This window comes from Pantherophis guttatus, chromosome 3, assembly GCF_059756535.1.
Source record: "Pantherophis guttatus breed Tessera chromosome 3, ASM5975653v1, whole genome shotgun sequence".
NCBI lineage: Eukaryota > Metazoa > Chordata > Lepidosauria > Squamata > Colubridae > Pantherophis > Pantherophis guttatus.
The window spans coordinates 184,911,115-184,927,799 of NC_142065.1; the positions used below are offsets into that span (position 1 = coordinate 184,911,115).

Here is a 16,685-nt window from a genome sequence, read left to right on the forward strand (position 1 = left end):
CTAGTACAAGGTCCGCCTTCTCTTCCATCATTTTCCAGATGACCTGTGGAATGATTAGGATGGGAGAAAATGCATATAGAAACCCCCGAGGCCACGGCGACCTTAAGGCGTTCAGCCTTTCTGCACCTGGTGTTGGAAATCGAGAGAAGAACCTCGGGAGCTGTGTGTTCTTTGCTGTAGCGAATAGGTCGACAAGTAGGACTCCGAACTTGTTGACTATCTCTACAAATAATTTCGGATCCAGCTTCCATTCCGACTGGTCGAAACGACCCCTGCTCAGCCAATCCGCTTCCTGATTGACTGCACCTGATATGTGTTCTGCTTTCAACGAAAGGACGTGATTCTCTGCCCACGACATCAGCCGTTCCGTCTCGTCCATTAGTGATTTGGACCGCGTGCCCCCCTGCCTGTTCAAATGAGCCTTTGTGGCCATGTTGTCGGTTAAAACTAGCACATGTCTTTTTGCTAGTTGTTGGTGAAAATGACGTAGTGCCAGCCTTACTGCACGCAACTCCAGCCAATTAATACTGTGTTGTTTCTCGGAGAGGGTCCAGGTACCCTGTGCCAGTTGAGACTCCAAATGGGCTCCCCATCCATAGAGGCTCGCATCCGTGGTCAGCGTGACCCTGTTTGGTTCGAGAAATAGGATTCCCGCACATAAGGCTGGGGACAGCGACCACTTCAGAGATAGTTTAACTGGAAGAGACACTGTTACCTAGGTTAATGAGTCTGCCTTGCCCTGCTTTTGAAAGGGTAACAGGAACCACTGCAATTGGCACGAGTGGTGACGAGCCCATGGCACTATGTTTATACACGAAATAAGTTTGCCCAATAGTTGGGACAAGCGAAGTAGAGATATAGTCCTTTGTGATAGCACCTGTGACACCAATTCCCAAATGCTGACTTGACAGTCGGGTGAAAGGTAAACTAGACCTTGTATCGAATCTATTACCGCTCCTAAGTGTAATAGCCGTGTAGTTGGAATGAGGTGACTCTTGTCCCAATTGATGGTAAGGCCGTGAGCTTGTAATGTGTGAATCATCTGCTGCCTGTCTAGGTTTGCTTGAACTGGGGACGAAGATAGTATCAATATATCGTCCGGGTAACAAACTATTCTCACCGAGTGTTCCCTGAGCGTTGCTGCTACTGCCGCCATAAACTTTGTAAATGTTCTCGGCGCCGACGAGAAGCCAAAAGGCATGGCTCGATATTGAAAATGCCGCCCCTCTTGAGCGAATCGCAGAAATTGCCTGTGAGCCGGATGGATGGGCACATGTAAATATGCCTCTTTCAAGTCTATTGATTGCATGAGATCGCCGGAACGAATGCACCCCAGGAGCGACTTGAGCGAGTGCATTTTGAAGCGACGATACTTCACGTGGAGGTTTAGTTGGTTGAGAATGCCTCGCCAACCCCCCGAACTTTTGGGCACTAGAAATAGTATTGAGTAGAATCCCTTGTGACGTTGTTGTTCCGGAACCGGTTCTACCGCCTCGATTTGTAGTAGATGTCTTATTTCCAATTCCATAAGAGTCTGACTGGCTGGAATAGTAGGTAAAGGACATTGGAGAAAATGAAACGGAGGAGGAGAGGTGAATTCCAACTGTAGACCGTCGGTAACTGTGCGAATAATCCAGTTGTCTGTCGTTGAAAGTTCCCACTGGTGGTAGAACAACTGAATCTTGCCTCCAATGGGGATAGCACTCATGGAGTCATTTCCCGCGACGGAACGGACGGGAACCAATTCCTCTGTAGGGCCGCTTGAATCCAGTTTGACGTCTTCCTCTGTCTCGAAAGGAATTACGGTCAGAGTATGCGAAATACTGTTGAGAGGCTGGTCGTTGCGAATAGGAACCACTGGTTCCCTGTTCCATTCAAAATGGCTGCCTTGGATATGGTGAAAAACGACGGTCTAGTCGTCTGTATGAAAAGGGCAACACTTTCTTCTTGTCACGTCCCTCCACCAAGATAGGCTCAATGGAAGCACCAAAGAGGGACTGACCATGATAGGGTGCTACAGTAAGTCGCCATTTAGATTTCATAACCGCCCTCCAATGGCGAAGCCAGAGGAGGTGGCGAGACGTTACTGTGGAGGCCAATGCTCTAGATGCAAACTTGGCTGCATCGAGTGATGCATCCGCCGAATACTCCGTCGCTGCAATTATTATGGCTACATCTTTTTGAAGGCGAGCGTCCTCTGGAGGTAAGCAATCGCATAATTGTCGAAGCCATATCAACGAAGCTCTATTAAAGAAAGATGTTGATGTGGTGGCCCTTATCGCCCAGGCGGCCGCCTGGTGAGTCTTATGGAATGTCATCTCAGCACGTTTATCCTCCAGCTTCAGGCCTTCACCAGCATCACTAACAAGCACCGAAGACGACGTAAGACTAGCCACCGGCTTGTCCACAGCGGGCAATTTTAATAATGCATCTAAATCCGGAGAGGCACAATACAGCTTCCTATTAAAACTGTTAGGTCCGGAGAGAGATCCAGGCTGCTCCCAGGGTTTCTTAACCACTTGGGAGAAAAGATCTGGAAAAGGTATATAATCGTGATCTGCAGAAGGTACTGGAAACAGACTACTGGTAGATTCCGTCTGTCTACGAGAAGCAGTTGATTGGTCAATTCCCTGCTCCATATTTGTAGCTGCCTTCGCCTTACGAAGGAGCGATTTGAACAAAGATGGCTTGAAAAATCCCTGAAATGACGGTCTCCCTGCTACTTCCTCGTCATCATCTGACAGCTCCAGTTCATCCAGGTAATCCCTTCCTGGAGCCTCCTCAGCTAGATAACGATAGTCTGACATGGAATGATGCTGCTTACACGGAGAAGCAATGCCCTGAGCTGATGCCTCAACTGTAGGCCCCACGGGCAATCCCGCTTGAGTTAACCCCGCTTGGAAAATCCATGTAATTGTTTGAGAAACTAAGGCTTGGAAGTCTACGTTTTGGGCAGCAGAGAGCCCTTCTCCAAGCTGGAGACCAGCGGCCGTTGGGGTGAAAGTTGCCTCAGGTGCAATATGTGGCAACTGCTGATTAATAGACCCCACCATTGTAGACCTATGATCATATAGTCCCCCTGGTATATATGATAAATTGGAACCTTGTGTGTCTAATGTTAGGTCCTTTTGTTGCCACTCCACATCGTCTGGCACTGCAGACTGTAATGGGGAATGCTCCATGGCTTGAACCACTAGTACCTCATCCGAATTACTCTGAGTGACAGATTGCGCCGCAAGCTTAGCTTTATTAAATTGACGCTCGAGGGCCTTGTGTCTGCGCTGATCCTCTTTACATCCCTTGAAGACTCCTTCTGGTTGATTAATCCCAGGTGGAGCTGCCTCAACTATGGCTTTAGACTTGCCCTTCTTAGCCCTAGGCGGTTTAGGAGAAGGTGGTCTAGGAGGTGAGGGGGCCTGATCCAGGTCAGAGGAAAGTTCCTCTTCCGCCATTGTGACTGAATATCTTAAAATGCCCTCCCCACACAAGATCTCAAATTTGTAAAAAAAAAAAAAAGTTTACTTTCCTGTTATATGTTGAATACTTGATAAGGAGTATTGATGACAGGAGGCAGGAACAACGCAGACAGCGTCTGCTGTCCGACACTTCTCACCCGCTCTGGATAACTGCCAAATGCACAGGCGGGAATAGGCTGAAACGGCGGTTGAAAATGGCAGGCGGCGATTAACGGTTTCCACAACGCCTCTCGGACTGCAGCCAAATAAAACCGCCAATGTTCTCCTTACGAAAGCGGAACAGGTCCAATGCAATTAAACGAAGCCGCTGCGACTTCTGACGGCAAAGCCAGCTGTCAAGAAGTGCCCCCCTATCAAAGCGAGTTTACCGGCAAGGCAGTGACTCGCAAGCCGCAATGGCGCTGAGGGCTGCGAGAATGAGGCCGGTTCTGCCGGCACGCCAGACAACCAGCTCCTCACTTGTGGCAAATAATTGGCTGCTAGCGGAGATTTTAACCCTCCGTCGTGCTGTTACAACAATTAAGTCAAGCGGCGGCAGGCGTCCCAGCCGGGACTCGCCTGCACACCCAGCGCTGTTATCCACGAAACTTTCCAACTCACACAGCCCTCACGATGTTAAAGTGCCAAATTAAGTAAAAATCCACTAATTCAAGTCTAAACTGTCGCTAAGTTCTCGAAGAGAAAAGGCACACCAGTCTAATCACCAGCGACTGAGTGAAAAGACTGAGCATGCGCAGATGAAGGGGGAGTGACCAGGCTGTAGAGGAAGTTTGATTGGCACCCAGTCAATCCAATGAGACTGAAGATTACCCAGCACTAGGAGTGTCGGAGCAACGAGGCAGGAAAACACAAGCATTACATAGAATGCTCTCCATGAAGGTCAGCAGAATGGGACCTCTAGGTGTCAGGCTCACTGGGTAGATCACAGCAGAATGATCCTACTATAATACTTAGAAACACACTTTATTTATGAGAAAACATTTCCACCATTTAGTGCATAGTTTTCAAACATTTTGGCTTCAAACCTTTAGTTGAAGAGGAATTGTCTTGGATTGCATATAACATACAGTATAATTAATATATATAAAATCATATAATGTGTATAGTTTACAATTTTGTGGGGCTGCATTACTAGCTGTCCAGGATTGTGATCTGAGGGTTGCAGATTAGGCATATTTGATTTTGTGGATTCATAAATTTATGAAAAAAGGGCAACATTGTAGATAGATGAACACTCAGATCTGTGACTTGAGATCTGCTCTTTGTTAATTGTGTATATGAGAAAGCATGTATAAAAAGTCTGTGGATAGCAAAGGCCATCTGTATTAATAGTATAGGCATAAAAGAACTCAGTGAGAAGAAAAAAAAATGGAAAAAAAAGATTGAGTCTATATTGGATGAAGAGTAATCATAGTGGGACAAGCTGGGAAGCAATTATAAGACCAAGCTGAGGAGCCATAACTGAGACAAGAAATTGGTACCTCAAGCTTGTTAAGGATGTGTGTCAGAAAGACAAAACTCAGAAGACGATAAGGCTGACAAGGAATTTAAAATGTAGCATGAGTTTGGATATAGTTGTGAGTGTTCTAATATGTATGAGGTATAGGAAAAGGGGCTATTGTTGCATTGTGTAGTGGAAGTGGAGGAATAATGACAGAATATGGAGAAAGCAGAACTGATTGGCATTTTCTATGTAATTGAGGAATGAAGTGGGAGAACCTAGTCAAGAATTAATTTTAAAAAATCCTTCAGGGAACTCTTCTATCTAGGAGAAATTATTAGTGGTTCTCCATTTTTTTAAGGATGTGAGGGAAGCTGAAACCTAGAAACATGCTTTTTCTTAATGACTTCTGTAATACCTATAATATCTCCCTAATATTAAATACCTGGAAAATTGTAGAAGTTTGAAATTTCTAAAGCTATTTTGAAAGATGATGGTGATATGCTGTTGTTGGTTATTGCTTTTACAATTAATATTTTTCTGCAATTTTATATGTTTTTATGTTTTTTTTAAATAAGTTAATTGTCAGGAATCTTTGTTACTTGCAATGGCATGCAAAACAGATAAAATTCCTAGAGAGCTGTTGAGATGCTGGAAGACTGGAAAAAGCTAACATTTAAAAAAGTGGAAGACTTATAAAGTGACACTGCATATGAGAAAGAATTAGGGCTTCTGGGAGCTATCAACTGAATATGAGCAAACAGTATGATGTAACAATTAAAGTGACCAATATAATTTTAACAAAATCAATCACTGAAGTAACAGTGCTAGTATAGTCAACAGTGGTCAGACTACACATGGACATTTATGTCAGTTGCTGAGTACCTCACATTAAAATGGACATAGAGATCCAGTAAATTTAGACCAGAACTACTTGGATGTAAGAAGTAGAAAGCATTATGAAGAATGGTTATATCAGCTGGGCATATTTAACTTGTGAAAAGTAAGATGGAAAGAGAATGCTGTAGTGATTTGCAAATATCAGAAAGGTTGTCATGTGGAAGAGAGGATGGGTGGACTTGTTCTTTTTTGAAAAAGAGCAGGATGATGAACATGTTGAAATAGAACATGTTGAAATAGAAGAATCATTCAACATTAGGAGGAATTTTCTGATGGTAAGAATGATTGAACAATAAAACAATTTATCTAGAATGGTAGTGAACAACTTCCTTTGTTGGAGATTTTCTATAAACATTGGATAGTCAGTCACCTGTTGTGAATGGCTTAGTGGATATGTGCACTGATCAGGATTCAGGTTGGTTTAAATAAATAACATCTTTTCCAACTTGTATACAAGTTGCAGGAGGTTTGTTTTCCTCTGAGACTTCCAAATTCTTGTGGGAGGTGGTGATTGTGTGCTTTTGTCTGGCAAGGTACATTATATCTGTATTGACATTCTGCTATCTAGAAAAATGATAAAGAGAATGTTCTTTCTTTGTCTTAATGTGGTATAATGAGCTTAATGGTTAATTATCTGTGAATAGGGTTTTGATAGTTCATTGGCTTTCCCTTCTTGTGTTAAACTTGTGTTTTCAGCTGAAATTTATAACACTGTAGACATTTCTATAATATCAACTACAAAACCTTAGTTTGAAATTAAATCAGTTTATACATTCTTCAATACTTACAGTTTCCAAAATGTATCATTCCAGAATGGAATATTAGGATCAGTTTGGTTTGAAATGGTGTGATTTTTGTTGTTTTGATACTTGAACTATGGTTTGAGATCTAGAATGAAAAAAAAAAAAAAAGGAAAATGAGTAATCAAGCTGCTGTTACTATGGATCTGCACTATGCTCTGATATTTCAGTATGAAAAATAGTATTAAGTGAAAGAGATGAATGGTAGAGGGGACAAACCACCCAGACCAGGATATTGAAGGTGAGCTAACATCCACACTTTTAAACTATTTTGATAGTTTGGGTTATAGTTTATATGTAACATTTATTAACATTTACTTTTTCACTAATATGGATTATTAATCTAAATATGGAATATCATTTTACTTCTCATACCTTTTACATTATAAGACCCTAAGGGCAGGAACTGTTGTTTCTAATTATAAAAGCTGCTCTGAAAGCTTTTCAGCTGAAGAATTGAGTATAAATACTTTAAAAATAAATCAATAGTTTATTTTTATCTTAGCTAATATTAACAATAAATAACTGCTTGCATTCCAGAATGTCAGCTGTTTTTCAATTGATTATTATTCAGTAACATATTTAAATTATTACCTTAGCACCAAATTACTTTTAGTTCTTACTTATATAATTTTTTACCATTACAGTTTTTCTAAATATTTAGCAACCTTTTTCTATATTTTAACTAATACATAGTTACATACCACTACCATATATAATTCTAATTCAGTTTAAGAGAGCAAAAAGTAAAATGTTTTATTTGCTTTTAATTTGAGAATAAGAGGACATGATTGTAGAAATATAGTACAGGTATTCCTTGACATATGTCTACAATGATGCCTGCCTATTAGGATCTTACATTGTGACAATTGTAAAATGACTTGGGTCATGTGACTGACTCAATTTTATGTTTTTTTGCAATGGTCATTAAGTCAATGTGGCAGACTGTAAGTGAGCCAATGGTTTGGTAAGTGTTTTGTTGAAAGCTGGAACGAAGCGCTGTCTTTTGACAAAAACAGCATAAAATGAAGTCATGTGACTGTGGGATATTGCAAATGGCTGTAAATGAGGCTGTTGCCGAGTGCCCCAAATGCAATCATTTGACTGCAGAGGGGACCTGATTGTTGGAACCTCGGATCCGGGTTGCAAGTCCCTTTTTCAAGTCATCAGAACTTTGAATTGTAAGTTTGTAAGTCCTTGACTTACAACCTCTCTGTAAGTCCTTGACTTACAACCTCTCTGTTTTTGTTTGAGATAAATTGGTTAGCATACATTTCATACAGATTTTTTGTTGTTGTTAATGATAAAGCAAAATCAGAGAAGGCCAAGTTCTGGTACCAGTCTAGTCAACAGTTACAGGAAATCTACTAGGTGAACATTGGAAAGACAAACATAAAAATATCTTTTCAGGAACCCTGATAACAGCGATCAAATATTATTCTTTATGTATAACTTTATTGCTGTCAGTGACCAGTTACATGACAACAAGACACAAAACACTAAAAAGCATATTTTTTATTTATATACCTAACCCCTTTCTATATAAAGCAGTGGTGGCAGTAAAAAAAATCAGCTGTTCAAGTCTGTTTTCAACTGGTTTCTTAAATATTACATATGCACAATCTGATAATGTAAAGCAAACAAAAGTCATTCTCAGAGGCCATATTAACAGATAAAGTTACGAAGTCAGAGAACAAGTTATTATTGAAAGGGCATTGATAGAACATGTTGGCTAGAATCTCAGGTTCCTCTAAAACACAGCCAAATTCACAGTGCAAAAGTAGTCTTGTCTACCTTCCCTGCAGTATTGCAAAGGACAAAGTAGGCATAAGAGAGAGTTCTGTAGTATGTTGGACTATTAACATTGAATAAGTGACTTACTGGTTTGCTATTTATATTCCACCTGCCTAAATTGATGTGATAGATCACATCAATCTGTCTGAAAAGCTGTTTATAATACCCCTGCCTGATTGTGGTATGTTCTTAACAGAAAGCAAACGTTTTCTGATATGATAGGGTAGAGGACCTGAAATGATTAGCTGGAATCAGATATTAATTGTATTGAAGATGAGTAGGAAACAAGATTTTCAGATTGTGATTAATTTTACTTAGTATAAGAAAATCACTTTAAGAGCTATTAGAGTTGATTCTGCTGCGTAAAAGAATTGTGCTGATATATTATCTCCAGTTTAGTTTTATGTTTTCCACAGGTTTATGATTATACCTAATGTCTTCATAAGCACATGATCTCTATAACTTTTTCATTAATTGGAAGCAATAGGTAAATGACAGATGTCAACATTATAAGAATAAGTTCTCTTTATTTAGTTTTTCAATGGGTGGAAAATAGACATCTTTTAGGTCATATTACGCAGAAATATTGAAAATTCAAAAGAGTTCACAAATTTTAACAACTTGTATATTTGAGAGATGTTAAGGTGCTGATTTGTGTAAACTGTGTGTTCTAATTCAGCCTGAGGCATGAAAGCCAGCTGGTGAGCTTGGGCCAGTTTCAGCCCAACTTACCTCACAGGATTCTTGTTGTGGGGAAAATAGGAAGAGTAAAGAGTATTGGGCATGTTTATCACATTGAATTATTTATAAAAATAATAAAGACAGGATATAAATAAATAAATTTTGAAATAGTACTATCTATGTAGTAGTGCTTATTTATTAATTAAATTTACAGTTTAATCAGTTAAATTAAAGTTACAATTTTCTTTCAAGAACTAAGGGTGGTTTTCATGGGAATCATTTTAATTTCTTATCCCCACAACAACAAACTTATGAGATGAGTTGGGTTGAAAGAGAATGGTTGACAAAAGTCATCCAATGAGTTTCTGTGGTTAAGGATAGACTTAAAACTGAGTCTCCCTATTGATAAATCAATTTCCTAACCATGACATCTTACATGCTCTTTAAGCAGTGGTGAAATCCAAATTTTTTTACTACCGGTTCTGTGGGCGTGGCTTGGTTGGCATGGCATCGCATGGTGGGTGTGGCAGGGGAAGGATACTGCAAAATCTCCATTCCCACCCAACTCGGGGGTCAGCCAGAGGTGGTATTTGCCGGTTCTCTGAACTACTCAAAATTTCCGCTACCGGTTCTTTGAACTGCTCAAAATTTCTGCTACCAATTCTCCAGAACCTGTCAGAACCGGCTGGATTTCACCGCTGTTTTTAAGTGTTTTGTTACAGACATGAATTTATTGGGCCTACTAACAACTAAAAATATGAAAGCAGTAGTAACTATTTTGCAGACGTGATTAAAAGTATTGATACCTTCATTTTTTCACAATTTGCCATTAAATAAATTGAAACAAACAGATAAATGGCTTCCACCATTCTTTGTTCTATAGTGCAGACACTTTGCTTTTGAGGCATGAGTTAACATATTCTTCTAAATAAAACAAATTAAAATGGAATGGACATAATTATTTTCATCCTTAGATATTAAACTGTTATTGTATTTTAATAATCTCTGAAGCAGACTATTCACTTTAATTATTGTCATATTCAGTCTCATAATTAATCACTCAGCCAATTTGGAGAAAAGTACTCAGATATTTGTATCATTGTGTGCAGCACAATAAACATGACAAAAGAAAGAAAAGCAGAGATTTGACTGAGGAGGAAAGGAAAAAGGTAACAGCCAAGCATGGTAAAGATTACAAAAGGTCTTCAAAGAACTTCATGTTCTTGTGACCATGAATGTCAATGTTATCAAGAAGCTTAAGATCCCTGGAACCATAGACAACCTCCCTGGATATGGCCACAAGATAAAAATTGACTATGGATTGAACAGGAGGAAAGTTTGAATGGTAGAGAAAGAATCAAGGAAAATTGCAAAACATATCCTGGCTGATCTGCAAGATCAAGTTACAACAATATCATGAGTTCCACTGTCAAACACTGTCTGACTGAAAGTGGTGTCCACTGTACAAGATCCTACTTCTTAAAGATTGGCACTAAACAGCCAAATTGCAGTTTGCCAAAATGCATGTTTATAAGGCATAGATTTTTATGACAGTGTCTTTTGGACAATTTAAACAAAATTAGAGGTTTCTTGTAAGTTACAGCAGCTGTATGTTCACAAAAGAAAAAAATGCTTTTTAAATAACACCAACTCTACCGTGAAACATGAACCTTCATAAAGTTATGGGATTAATGAATAAATGAAATCAGAAAATTATCAAGACACCATGGTGTTAAACTATAACGCCCAGTGTTAGAACGCTCTGCCTTAGCTCATGGGTTCTCTAACAGAATAATGGCCCAAAACATTTCAGAGAGAACCAAAGAATGGTTGGAAAGCAAACATTGGGCTGTTCAGAAGTAGCCTGCTTTAACTTCTCACCTGAATCCAATTGAACATTTATGAAAGGAGTTGAAAGTCACAGTTGAGAAGAGCCTATGAAACCTAAAACAATTGGAGTAATGTTTCAAGAAGAGTGGCACAGATTGCCAATTCAGAAATATAAAATCTTATTCAGAAGTACACTCATTGCAGTTATTGCCTCAAAATGATATGCTATGAAATCTTAGCTTAAGGATACCAATAATTATGCCCATACTATTTAAATTTGTTTTATTATTTACAAGGATATGTTAAGTCATACAACAAAATCAACGTGTCTTCTCTGTAACACTTCTGTATTGAATAAAGATTAATGGATGCCATTTGCTTTTGTAAGTTTCAATTTACTTCATGACATTGCAATAATTTTTTGGAAAACATGGAGGTGCACCAATAGTTTTGGCCACATCTCAGTGCTGAAATCCAATTTTTTTTTACTACTAGTTCTGTGGGTGTGACTTAGTGGGCGTGGCAGGGGAAGGATACTGCAAAATCCCCATTCCCTCCCCACTCCTGGGGGAAGGATATTGCAAAATCTCCATTCCCACCCCACTCTGGGATCAGCCAGAGGTTGCTTTTGCCGGTTCTCCGAACTACTCAAAATTTCCGCTACCGGTTCTCCAGAACCTGTCAGAACCTGCTGGATTTCACCTAGTGGTGGGATTCAATTTTTTTAACAACCGGTTCTGTGGGCGTGGCTTAGTTGGGGGCATGGCTAGCTGGTCATGTGACCGGTGGGCGTGGCTATCTGCATAGGGACTACAGAGGGCTGAAAAAAGTCATTTCTGACAGGTCCTCGGACTTTTGACTGGTCCTCACACTTATGACCCTCCTCACATTTATGCCTGTGCAGCATTCTTAACAACCATGTCACTCATTTCACAACTGCTTCTCTTCAACATGGTGATAAGATAGGGCAAAAAACGTAAAATGTGAGGACAGTCGTAAATTCGAGGACTGGTCAAAAGTGCGAGGACCAGTCAAAAATAACTTTTTCAGTCCTCTGAGTAGACCCTGTGCACAAAAGGACTACCCAGAGGGCTGAAAAAAGTGATTTCTGACAGGTCCTCGCACCTTTGACCGGCCTTCGCAGTTATGACTGGTCATCATTTATGCCCATTGTAGCATTCTTAACAACCGTGTCACTCATTTCACAACTGCTTCTCTTCACCATGGTGACAAGATAGAGCAAAAACGTAAATTGTGAGGACAGTCGTAAGTTCGAGGACTGGTCAAAAGTGCAAGGACCAGTCAAAAATAATTTTTTCAGCCCTCTGAGTAGTCCATATGCATAAAAGGATACAGCAATAGAGAGGGATGAAGGAAGGGAAGGGAAATTAGAGTAGGAGTGAGGGTAAGAGAGGGAGGAAGAGGAGGAGAAGGAGAAAGGAAAAGGAAGTAGGGAGAAGAAGAAGAGGGGGGGAAGAGAAAGTAAGAAGGAAAGAAAAGAGAGAGGTGGTAGGTTTGAGGAGAAAGATTGCTGTACAATAAAAAAGATGAAAGGGAAGAAAGCCAACCCCAAACAAATATAAAGATATTAAGATAAAGAATGAATTGTTAAACTTTAAAGAATAAAAGAGAACAAATATGAATAAATAACAGTAATTAGAAACACACATACAAACATACAATGTATTTTCTTTGAACAGAGTATTTGGCCAGTTCACAAATTTAAACAGTGTTTAGTCATTTCAATTAAATTTACAATTTCTATATTTCCTTTTTGCCATATTCATTCCTCATCTATTTTTGTAAAAAAACAATATTACCCTTCATCCTCATCTCTAATCTTAATCAAATTCAATTTTTCCCTTCTATATTATACCCATCCTCACATTGGTTAATTATGTATTATTACAGTTGTTTAATATAAATTCAACATTTTAATATAAATCAATTAGTTATATAACTACCTTTTTTGTATATTAATCAATATGAACATGAATATTCCAATTATTTCCATGCAATCCAATTTCTCCAATCCAACCACAACTTAACCATTTCTGCTTTCAACACAATATACAATTAATAGTATCTCAATTATTACAATTCCGTAGTTAAATAGAGCTTTTTTTCTTTTGTGTTTTAAAATCTTGAACTCTCCTCTTTTCCCCTAAATTTCCCATTGTTTGCACCTACCTTTTTTGGTGAGGAAAAAGAAAAGAAATCTGCCTGCCTAATTTTCCGGGAGCCAATCTAATCAGGGGCTAATTAGCCTATGCTGAAGCTCTGCGGGCCAATAAAATTACAAAAAAACACCGAACCGTTTGTTAAATTGCTGGCTCTCCCGCCCCTCGCCCACCACTATTTATTGGCAATAAATAGTGGTGCAGAGGGGCGGGGCAAGGGGCGGGGCGAGCCAGCAATTTAACAAACGGTTCGGCCGAACCCCCTAGAACCGGCAGAATCCCACCACTGATTTCACCCCTGACACAGCTGTATAGGTAATTCCTGATTTAGGACTAATTAACCCTGGAATTATGGTCATACAGCATTTTATCATTGTAGCATGTATTTTTTGCCAAAAACTAGAAGTGAAGTGAAAAATTCAAAAATTGGGGTCATGTGATTGTGGGACCTGTAAATGGCCGTAAATGTCAGTCAGTTGCCAAGTGTCCAAAATGCAATCATGTGAATGCACGTGGGCTTTGAACTTTAAAAACAGGTCATGAGTAACTCTGGGGAGGTCCAGTGGTGGGATTCAGCTGGTTCTGTCCGGTTCAGGTGAACCGGTAGCGCTAACTGTAGTAGGCCCCGCCCACCCAACTGGAAGTAATGCCGTCCTATTTAGCCACATTTTGGAGGCTGTGCTTGCGAGCAAAGAGCACGTGCGGCAGGCTGAGCATGTGCGGAAGATTGCGCGTGTGCTCACATTTGTGAATCGGTAGGGAAGGTAAGTGAATCCTATCTCTGGGGAGGTCCATTGTAACTTTGAATGGTTGCTTAAGTGATGAAGACCTGAAGTATCAGATTAGAATTACTATTTATTTTCTTAAAAATAAAACATAAACATAAATAAAAATAAACATTTTTGACAATAATTTCAAAAAACTTGATTTCATTGAGGGCCGCATCAGGGTTGTGTTTGACCTTGAGGGACCAGGGTGGGCATGGCCAGCTTGACATCACTTGTAACGGGGGCCACTATGGTGGCCCAAGCGCTCTGCCAGTGAAAATGGGCTCCCAAGCTCTGTTTTCGGCTGCCACTGCCTCCTGCTGCTCTCTGCTAGTGAAAACAGATCGGGAAGGTTGCGCACAGCCCTTGCAAGCTCCGTTTTCAGGTGCGATGACCTCCTGCAACCATCTGCCAGCGAAAACTGAGCTCGGGAAGGCTGCCTGAGCTCCATTTTCACTGGCAGAGGGACCGTGGGCCGGTCGTTCATTGTTTCCAGGGCGGCCCTGGGGGCCAGATCTAAGTACCTCATGGGCCGGATCTGACCTCTGGGCCTTGAGTTTGACACCCCTGGTTTATAGAAACTAAACTTGATTTATTAAATTATTATCAGCTGATTGTAATTTTAGTAGAAAAATGGGAACATATAGTCAAATATTTTGTCTTCTTCAATAGGCTGAAAGTGCATCCTCTGATATGGCTGCAGCCTCCCCAACATCTGGAAGCAGTAATAACTACAATGGAAGACTACAGATGCAAGTAACAAGTAAGTTGAAATCTACAAATGATGTGTCTTATTATTTGCCTGTCATTGATAAATAAAAATAGATTCTACTTTATCTCTTGTTCTGTTTATCTGTGTTTGATTATATCTCTCCCTGAAGTGACTAGTACAGATTTAATCCTTTGCAGATTTACAATTATATTTTATATGTCTATGTTATCCTTTTAAAATAGAAATACCACATTATAGCCTATTAGTTTGAGCAAAGAGAAATGCCTGGTGGTGCCCTAACATTTGAATAGAATAGGAATAGAATAGAAGGGAACGGGAACGGGAATGGGAACAGAACAGAACAGTTGGAAGGGATTTTGGAGGTCTTCTAGTCCAACCCCCTGCTTAGGCAGAAAACCCTATGCCATATTATTTTGGTTGTTTTGAATTTATATTTGATTACTATGTTTATTTTAAAAATAGATAATCATACACTAGAATGAAATAACATTATTATTGTTGTTGTTGTTATTATTATTATTTAATTAAATTTATATACCACCCTATTCCCGAAGGACTCAGGGCAGCGAACAGCCAGAAAATAAAATACATATAATACAAACGTTAAAAACCATTTAAAATACATTAAATCCTTTGGCCCAGAAAACAAATTTAAAACACCCCAATTTATAAGACAAATTTAAAATTTAAAAAAGCAATTTAAAAGAGAGATTAGGCCAGGCCAGCCTGCTGGAATAGGAATGTTTTGAGGGCACGGCAGAAAGCGCGCAGATCCAGAATCCTCCGTATCTCCGGGGGGAGCTCGTTCCAGATTGCAGGTGCCCTCACAGAGAAGGCTCTCCCCCTGGGGGCCGTCAGTCGACACTGTTTGGCTGAAGGCACCCTGAGAAGCCCCTCTCTATGGGAGCATACTGGTCGGTGAGAGGTTACTGGTGGCTAAAGGCGTTCTTGTAGATACCCGGGTCCTAAGCCATGGAGCGCTCTAAAGGTGGTAACCAAAACCTTGAAGCGCACCCGGAAGACCACCGGGAGCCAGTGCAGCTCGCGCAGGAGGGGAGTCACACGGGAGTACCACGTCGCTCCCATAACAACCCGCGCGGCCGCATTCTGGACCAACTGGAGCCTCCGGGTGCTCCTCAAGGGGAGCCCCATGTAAAGAGCATTGCAGTAATCCAGGCGGGAAGTGACGAGGGCATGAGTGACCGTGCTTAACGAGTCCCGATCCAGAAAGGGACGCAACTGGCGAATCAGGCGGACCTGATAAAAAGCCCCCCCTGCCACAGCCATCTAGTGCTCTTCTAAAGACAGCTGTGAGTCCAGAGGACACCCAAGTTGTGAGCCCTCTCCGTGGGGGTCAACGACTCGCCCCCAATATTCAGTGATGGCACCAACTGACTATATCAGGACGTCGGAAACCACAGCCACTCGGTCTTGGATGGGTTGAGCCTGAGTCTGTTTCTCCCCATCCAGATCCATACAGCCTTCAGGCACCAGGACATCACTTCAAGGGCATCATTGGGGTGATCCGGGGTGGAGATGTACAGCTGAGTGTCATCAGCGTACTGATGGTACTTCACCCCGAAACCACAGATGATCTCACCCAGCGGCTTCACATAAATGTTGAAAAGAAGGGCGAGAGGACCGACCCCTGTGGCACCCCACATACAAGGGGCCTTGAGGTTGAGCTCTGCCCTCCTGCCAACACAGACTGTGACCGGTCGGAGAGAAAGGAGGAGAACCACCGCAACACGGTGCCCCCCACCCCTAACTCTTCCAACCAGTGCAGCATGATACCATGGTCCTTCAAGTTTTATTGAACTTCCATGTGCCTTGGCTTTAATCATATGGTTACCTGTAGTTGATAAGAAAGAGAAGAATTGCTTTTCCTTCCTTGAATTTTGTACCAAATTGTTTTTAATCATCTTGGGCTTTTCTGAGCTTTCTCTCAGTATCTTCCTATTAATTTACATTGCTACAGTTGATGATCGAAGTTTGGGATATATGATGGGAGTAAATTCAGTGAAAGGTCTGCTTTGGGAGTTTAATTAGATATCAAATTTAGCCTATAAAAAGTTTTATAGTT

At 40.7% G+C, this 16,685-nt stretch overlaps 1 protein-coding gene across 11 annotated transcripts in view; it reads left to right on the plus strand.

The window, feature by feature from the left end:
- The window catches only part of WWP1 (WW domain containing E3 ubiquitin protein ligase 1), a 68,293-nt gene that overhangs the window by 11,014 nt on the left and 40,594 nt on the right, over positions 1 to 16,685 (plus strand). For 7 of the 11 annotated variants that reach the window (XR_015733417.1, XR_015733418.1, XM_034422371.3 and 4 more), the window contains one exon: positions 14,542 to 14,632. Coding sequence is in view for 8 of the 11 variants with exons in the window: in XM_087890765.1 (XP_087746891.1) it covers positions 14,542 to 14,632 (91 nt within the window). In the remaining 3 variants the exon portion in view is untranslated. Of the gene's footprint in view, positions 1 to 5,708; positions 6,093 to 6,787; positions 6,859 to 14,541; positions 14,633 to 16,685 lie in introns of those variants that run through there. The other 4 variants (XR_015733419.1, XM_034422373.3, XM_087890770.1 and 1 more) reach the window with 1 other exon arrangement.